We start from the raw sequence: 7,318 nt of genomic DNA, 5'->3' as shown, positions 1-7,318 counted from the left end.
TTCTTTCAAGTGTTTCTTTAAATTTCCTTCAGTTCCTTTCAAGTATCTCTTTTTCTTCTGTTTCTCCCGAACAAGATGAAGACCTCACTGAAATCCCAATGCCGGACGCAGGAAACGCTCCTGTCTCTTCTCCCCGCTCACCCGCCACCGAGGACAGAAGCCTGTGCTTAGGACCAAAGGAGGTGCTTGTACGCGACCTGGTGCCTTGCTGAAGCCGTGTCACCGCAGGCAGTGAGGACACTCGGTGTGTCGTCCTCTCCCAGCCACACCCGACTTCCAACAGGCTTGGCTGCTGCAGCCGTCCCGTCACAAACTGGCCACAAGGCTGGAGGACAGCAGGGGAGGAGGAGTGTCGGATGGAAGGCTGACCGCCCGCAGGCGGGACCCGGGCTTGGATGGAGCCTGTGTACGTGTGGACCATCAAAGCAGTCACGCGTCACCAGCTGTGGGGCCCAGGCGGGCTTCTGTCCCGTGCTGTACACTGTGATGACCTAGACCTGAAGGTCGCAGGGCAGCACAGTGAGGGAGGACTTAAGCACCTGGAAAAACTGTACCTCTGGCGAGCTCACACGTCGCCTGGTCTTCTGGCCCGCGCCTCCCCCGAGAAGGACCACCCCCGGGAGGAAGTGCCTGTGTCTGTACCAGATCCCTGCCCCACCACATGCCAGCCTCCGCCTTAGATGGTGAGGAGAGGAATGCAGCCCACACCGACCCCTCCCTCGTGGCACGCCATGGGGGCCATAAATGTCCAGCGGTCCGTCTCTGGGTCGTACATCTCCACCGAGCTGAGGTTCGACTGTCCATCGTAGCCCCCCACGGCGTACAGGCGCCCAGAGCTGGCCACCAGGGAGACGCGACTGCGGCGCGTGTGCATGGGGACGATCAGGCACCACTGGTCCGCCGCAGAGCTGTACATCTCGGCGATGCTGAGGAAGCCAGAACCGTCGTAGCCCCCGCAGACAAACATCTTGCTCCCCAGAGAGGCGGCTCCGTGCCGGCAGCGCTTGTTGAGCATGCCGGCTGCGGGGTGCCAGCTGGCCGTGTGGTGGTTGTAGTGCTCCACCTGCAGCAGGGAAAGAGGCACAGCCCAGGACGGTCAGAGCCAAGGCTCAGCCCACGGGTGGCCACATGGGGCACGGCGGCCCACAGGGTGTCAGAATCCAGCGGGAGGCCCAGGGACAAGGAGCTCTGCCGGCATGGGCTGTGGCTTTGACACTGTCTCCTCAGTTGCTCTTGGGCTTATGCTCTTGGGACAGGTAAGAGAGCGCCTACTCTGACCCCTCCTGGTTGCATCCAAGAAACGGAATGAAGGACTTGCCCAAGGCTGCTCTGCTGCGCAGGGACAGAGCCAGGCGGAGGCGGGCCTCCCGACACCTGTCCAGGTGCGTTCATTCCACCACAGCACTGACAGCCTCTTGGGGAACAACCACCAGTAAACGGCTGTGAAGGTTTTATTCCAAACAATCACGCAGAAGGCTACACCTGTCTGCGAAGTCACACTCTGTGTATAACTGACGCTACTTTGGGCAGAACTCTTAGGTCTCACGCAGCATGCGATGGAGAACTACGTGGGCCGGGGCGGAGCGACCACACTCCACCTCCCCAGTGCACACTGGTTCCCATTCTCAGAATTTCTGACCTGCAGTTGATGCCCTGCCCAGCAAAGGGCAGGCAGAAGCTCTGCCCAGAGAGCTGCCGTTCCGACCGGCTCTCGGAGACGGAGCCGGGAGGAGGAGGAGGAGCCCTCAGCCCAGGAGCAGCCCCGACTCACGCTGTTGAAGATCTGCAGACCGTCGTGGCCGCCCGACACGTATATCCTGCCCTCAAAGACTGTGACCCCAGCAGCACTGCGATTTGAGCTCATTGGGGTCACCACCGTCCACCTTCAGGAAAGAGCCAAAGTAGGAAGGGAGCCATGAGATCCAGTGTCCCTGTCCCCGAGACAGCTCAGAAAGGTCCGGGAGCACTGTGCTGCTCTTCCCCCGGCCCCGGGCAGCCCCCCCCCCCCCCACTGCTCCCAGCCCCTGCACGCGGCCTCCTCAAGCTGCTGCCTCTCACCCAGCTTTCAGGCCTGCAGCTGCTCTTCGCCCCTCCCTGAGGCTCTTGGGCCGCATGCCCTGAACAACGCCGTCTACAGATCTGCTCCTCCCCTGTACTCCCCAGTCCTGGTAACTGGACCACCAGCTACCTAGTTGCCATACTTGTAAACTCAGCAATTTTAGGACTTCTCCGCCAACCTCAACATTCTTGTGGTCACCAGTTCCCCGCTGGTCTGCTTCCTGCTCAGTGCTTGTACCCACCCCCTGGCTCTGGCCTCTCGTCTGGACCACTGCGGCAGCCCCCTCGCATGCAGCCGGGCATCTGGACAATTCTCACCTGGATCCCAAGCAGCGTGTCCCCCCAGTGGCTCCTCACTGTTCCCGCTAAGGCGCGGTCCAAGTTCCCTAACACGGTTCTTTACTGCTTGGTCCTTCACCGCGCCATCCTGGTCGACTTGCCAGCTTCGCCCCCTGGCCACACGCCACCCTCGCCTGCTCCGTGGTCACACTGGCACTGTCTTATCTCCAAGGCTCTCTTCTTGCTGTCTCCCTGCCTGAATGAGCACCACCTGCTACCCACGATGGGTCTAACCTTGCCTCCCCTCTCCCCGTGGGGAAGATGAAGGCCTTCATCAGACTGTGCCCAAGAGTACCAGACACAGGCCCCCGGGGTAGGACAGTTGTGACGCACCTGTGGCTCAGCAGACTGATTGCTACTTAACGATCTTAGACACTCAGCTTGCTGACTGATAGGTCATAAATTGGTTCAATGAATGGAATATTGGCTTAAAAGCACTCTGATAAACCCATTCTACTAATATGCTCATATTTTGTTACGTAAAATGTGAAAATTCAAATACTGAAACTGGAAATTTGGGCTAACTTTGCCAGTGTTCCCCAAGAACGGTCTACAAGTAACCCCATAAGCTGATGCTAGTTGTCACATGGGAGGAGGTTAACCAGGCCTCTGCCGCAGGGTTTTCGGTCATGCCTTACGGGAAGACAAGGACTCTGGTGGCACGGACATCAATGCTTCCAACTTATTTGACCATGGAACTTCAAAAATATTTTTCAAGTCGGACCCCACCCACTTTAGAAAGTGCTGTTCATCTATTCCTTACCCTCTTTTGTCTGTATTTCCATTACACGGGGCTGATTTAGCTCAGAGGTACAGCATGTTAAATAGATGTTTCCGGTGTCTACACAGACTATTTGTTTCTAAAATGTACTTAACCATTCATTCCCTTAACCGAAGGTTATTAAATGAATGCCTATTACATACAAGATTCTATTGGGGCTAAGAAGGTTAAGATATGCTCTGTCCTCAACGGGGAAGCCTCGTTTAAAAGCTGCAGTTCTAACTTTCCATCCTTTCTGCTCAGCGAGCCCCAGGTGCCCTGGGGAGACGGAGTCCTTACTTGTCCGTCTCAGGTGAGTAGGTCTCCACAGAGTTGAGAGAAGAGTTGCCGTCGTAGCCCCCACAGACGTAGATCTGCCCGTCCAGCACGACCGTCCCCATGGCACTGAAACAGACGGAGCTGTCACCCCAGACGGGCCACCTTCACCCTGGTTGAAGGTGACAGGACACCTGCCCACCAACTGCCTCTTTCTACAACAGACCTAAATCCCAGGTATGTGGCTACGTAAAGGTGTAAAACTGAGGCCGAAGGAGCGGCCCTGGATTCCTCTTGTCTCCCAACTACCCCAATTGGGGTCTCCCTGCTCCCTGGTCTTCTCAGTCCTTATTCGGCTCACGTGCCCCTGTTCTACTTTGCTGAGCTCACGGCCTAACTTTCCCGTCAGGCCCTGGTCAAATTCCCCTCTCCTCAAAGAGCCACCCTGATCCCTCAGCAAGAGCGACCCTCTGCCGACCCCCACTTCCTCAGTGCGATCCCGGGAGTGCTGTGTGGCGCTTTGCATGGACAGGCCCTCAACACACACTGTCGTGTTACCCGGCTTTCCCCTTCAGTCTGCTACAGAGACCCAGTGTCTTGTTGCTACACACTCGGCCCTGCGTGGCCCAGTGTGCGCAGTGGTGACAGGATGGCTCTTCCTGCCGCGCACACGCTGCACGTGTCGGACACCCTACGCCTGCAATTTGCCACCATCACCAGCGTGTGACGGGCGGCTCGGGGAGGCGGGGCTCCTCTCCCCCGCTGCCCAGAGACGGGCCCCACCCCCATGCTGTTCACCACACCAAGCTCTCCCCATACCGAAGACCCAGGGGTCTGGCGTGACCTGTAATCTGCTCTGAGCAAAGCCTCAGGAGAAATTAAACACGAATGCCAAGCTGCCCAATTCAGCTTTCAAACCTAATGCTGGAGAAGACTGTAAATCGATCTGGGTGTCTGACAAACAGAAAAATGCACTGTACCAGCCTTACTGCCACCTCTCAAATGTACACAGTGAGTCAACCTGGTCCACACAAGGTCCCGTTGAGGGACATGGTGACAGACGCCCTGAAGAGGAAGGACTTGCCTAGGCAAGGACAGTGGGAAGACCACCGAGTCACTAGACCTGTGACTATCATTTTAGAAGTGGACACAAGTAACACAGAAGTTCAATAAAACACGGGAAAAAATCATGAGGTGTCACAAAACTAGGTGAGATTAACTACCAATTAAGTGGTGAGGTGTGAAGAGACAGGGGAAATGCTGGCTGACGTGGACCGGAGTCGTCCAAGGGAGAAATCTCCCGAGAAGCCGCCTGGAAGACGGGAGAAGGGGAAGGAATGGTGGCAGAAAGCAGCTCGTCAGCGCCTGGCAGGACAGAGCTGTGTGGGATGTCAGGAGGGAAGTGACCGGGAACGTTTGAGGCAGCCTGTAATTTAAAGGGGGTGAAGTGCAGCTGGGCCCACCCTGCTAATAACAGGGCGTTGACCGCAGCGGGGGAAATGGACACCGGGAGGGCTTTCTTCCCAGGGAACTCTCCGAACCCGCGACATTAAAGCTGGGACATGGCCCAGCGCAGATCGACAAGGAAGAACTGACTGCAGTCGGCTGAGGCCTCGGAAAGCTGCAGAGAACCCAAAGGAGTGCAGCGGGGCGGCGCCGAGGTGGCGATGGGGGGACAGCCACGTGGGCGCATCAGCTCGCTGCTTCGGGACGAGCAGGTCCTGCACACACCGTCCTTTCTCCCAAACCAACCAGCTCGACCCTTTGTGGACCTGCTCTCACTGGTACAAAGGCAGCTTCCTCCTGGCCAGAGGCCATGTGCTAACACCGGTGAAGGTGGAACACCAGTGTCACGGCCGTGACACTTTCACATGGCCTAGGCCTTCCACACCCCCTCTTCTTCCTCACCACACACGCAGCCACTCCACCTTTTTGTGTGGTCACATGACCTTACACGTGGAGACCCAGCAGCACGGCCAGACAAAGCGGTCTGGGAGGCAGACGCTCAGCAAAGCCCTTAAAGAGCAACTGGTCCAGTGGTTTTCAAACTGCCCCTTTCGAAAAAAAATTCATGCCACTTCCCCCTATGGGTGGGTACAGGTCGAGGAAGCTCAGCATGTGAAAATTGGTCAGTGCGGAGCTGTGCTGGTTGATGGGGAGGGAACTCGGACTGCCCTCCTCTCCTCTGCCAGTCCTAGAAGACAGACGTCGGGGTTCCAGTTAAAACCACTGATCCGGTGTGGCCTCGCCGAGGGCGGAGGAGTGAAGTGCCCGTCCACTTCCAGCCTCCCTCTGCCCAACCGCGTAAATGCTCCACACATGTCTGCCGGCAGGAAAGACGCCACCTGTCGCTTCGGCATGAAAAAGGTTAAGTGGGACACTATTTGGATGCCCTGAAATCCTGACTGAGGACACGTGAACAGGCAAGTTGTGATGGAGGGATGTGTGAGGCAGCCAGGGTGTGGTGAGAGGCCCGTGACCTCGGCCACCTCGCTGGCGCGCCCACGTGCTGGTGCGGGGGAATGTGGCTCGGTCCTGCAGTGACGAACACTGCCAGGGTTCTACGCTCCCAGGCAGTGAGAGCACATGTCTGGCAGGGATCGGGGCAAAACAAAGTATAAAGAAAAACACCTCGGATTTCCTCTTACCACTGCTTATGCTTGAGTTTCAACGTCCATCCCCCTTCTCTGCAACCTCCCCGATGGTCCAGTCTAGCTTCTCTCCCTCATTGAACCTTTCACGTGCACGTTTTCAGCCTCACCCAGGAGTCCAATAGCAATACAACTTCCACACACCCATGACTCGTCTCCCCGAGTTCCTCACGGGACAAGGCAGGAAATCACTGTAAGCGGGTGGGGGCTCGCTCCCAGCTGGAGGACTGCAGGTGGCTGGCCTGGCTGCAGGGAGTTCGCAGGCCAGAGCTTGTGCTTTATTCTATTATGCGCCCCTGCTGGTCGGGATGGCATGCCAGACGCCCAGTGTGTGCTCCCCGGACCACACGAGTGGCTTCCAGAATACCTCCTCTTGCTGTTCATGCTCCCCACTCTGGTCCAGGTGTCCGTCTCTGGGTTGTAGACCTCCACGGTGCTCAGCCGTAGCTGGCCATCGTAGCCCCCGATGGCGTAGAGAAGCCCGTTCACTACAGCCACGCCGACGCGGCTGCGGGCCGTTGTCATGGGCCGGCACTTCTCCCAGCGATTGGCGACCGGGTCGAACACTTCCACCACATTCAGGGAGTCACCTGCATAAAAATTTGCTACTCAAATTTAAACAAATGAGACCACTCGTTTAGATCACAGCCGCTGGGTCTGGTTATATGGAAAGTTTAACTTTCTATCAGCTCTTCCCACAGGACCTGAAGCCGGAAGGGCCCACTGAGAAACTGCAGCCATAATAACCGCAGACATAATTCCCCCCCCCCGTCACCTGAGGGCATTACTTTTCACTGCTTTGTTGGAGGGAGGAAGGGAGAAGGAAAACACTGATGTGAGTGAGACAGTAGCATCGACTGGCCGCCTCCCCTGTGCAGCAAGACTGGGCATCGCACCTGCCCGCACCCGGACTGGGGGTTGAACCCGCGGCCTATTGCCCCCCTCCCACAAACAGCTGAACTGACACTGGGGAAAGGCCTGGCCTCCACACTGGAGGTGACGACTCCCAGGGCCACGGTACTGCCGGGACTGAGGTGTCTGCATTGCCCTCTCTGCTAAGTCTCTGCTGCCCTGCAATGGTGCCTGGCAAGGAGGGTGGCAGGGGTCCAGTGGAGCATCCCCGAAAACTTGACCGTGTGATACAAGAGCTGCCGACAGCACACAGACTGCAACATGTGTGTTTATCACAGGAGCTGGGAGGGAAAGAGCATTGCTGGCAGGGGCGGATGCGGAA

At 57.4% G+C, this 7,318-nt stretch overlaps 1 protein-coding gene across 1 annotated transcript in view; it reads right to left on the bottom strand.

Annotated features, from left to right (window-relative positions):
- Nucleotides 1–562: 562 nt before the first annotated feature.
- KLHL18 (kelch like family member 18) overlaps nt 563–7,318 on the bottom strand; it is a 45,090-nt gene continuing 38,334 nt past the window's right edge. Inside the window, exons 7-10 of the mRNA XM_053669073.1 lie at nt 6,452–6,674; nt 3,458–3,562; nt 1,772–1,883; nt 563–1,063 (exon numbers count right to left, since the gene is read on the bottom strand). Of these exons, the coding sequence (XP_053525048.1) occupies nt 677–1,063; nt 1,772–1,883; nt 3,458–3,562; nt 6,452–6,674 (827 nt within the window). The 3' untranslated portion in view covers nt 563–676. The remainder of the gene's footprint in view (nt 1,064–1,771; nt 1,884–3,457; nt 3,563–6,451; nt 6,675–7,318) is intronic.

The sequence above is a fragment of the Artibeus jamaicensis genome, unplaced genomic scaffold (assembly GCF_021234435.1).
Source record: "Artibeus jamaicensis isolate MK-2021 breed Jamaican fruit bat unplaced genomic scaffold, CSHL_Jam_final contig_519, whole genome shotgun sequence".
Classification (NCBI taxonomy): domain Eukaryota; kingdom Metazoa; phylum Chordata; class Mammalia; order Chiroptera; family Phyllostomidae; genus Artibeus; species Artibeus jamaicensis.
The sequence above is the reverse complement of the archived record's forward strand: the minus strand, read 5'-3'. Positions and strand labels throughout refer to the sequence as shown.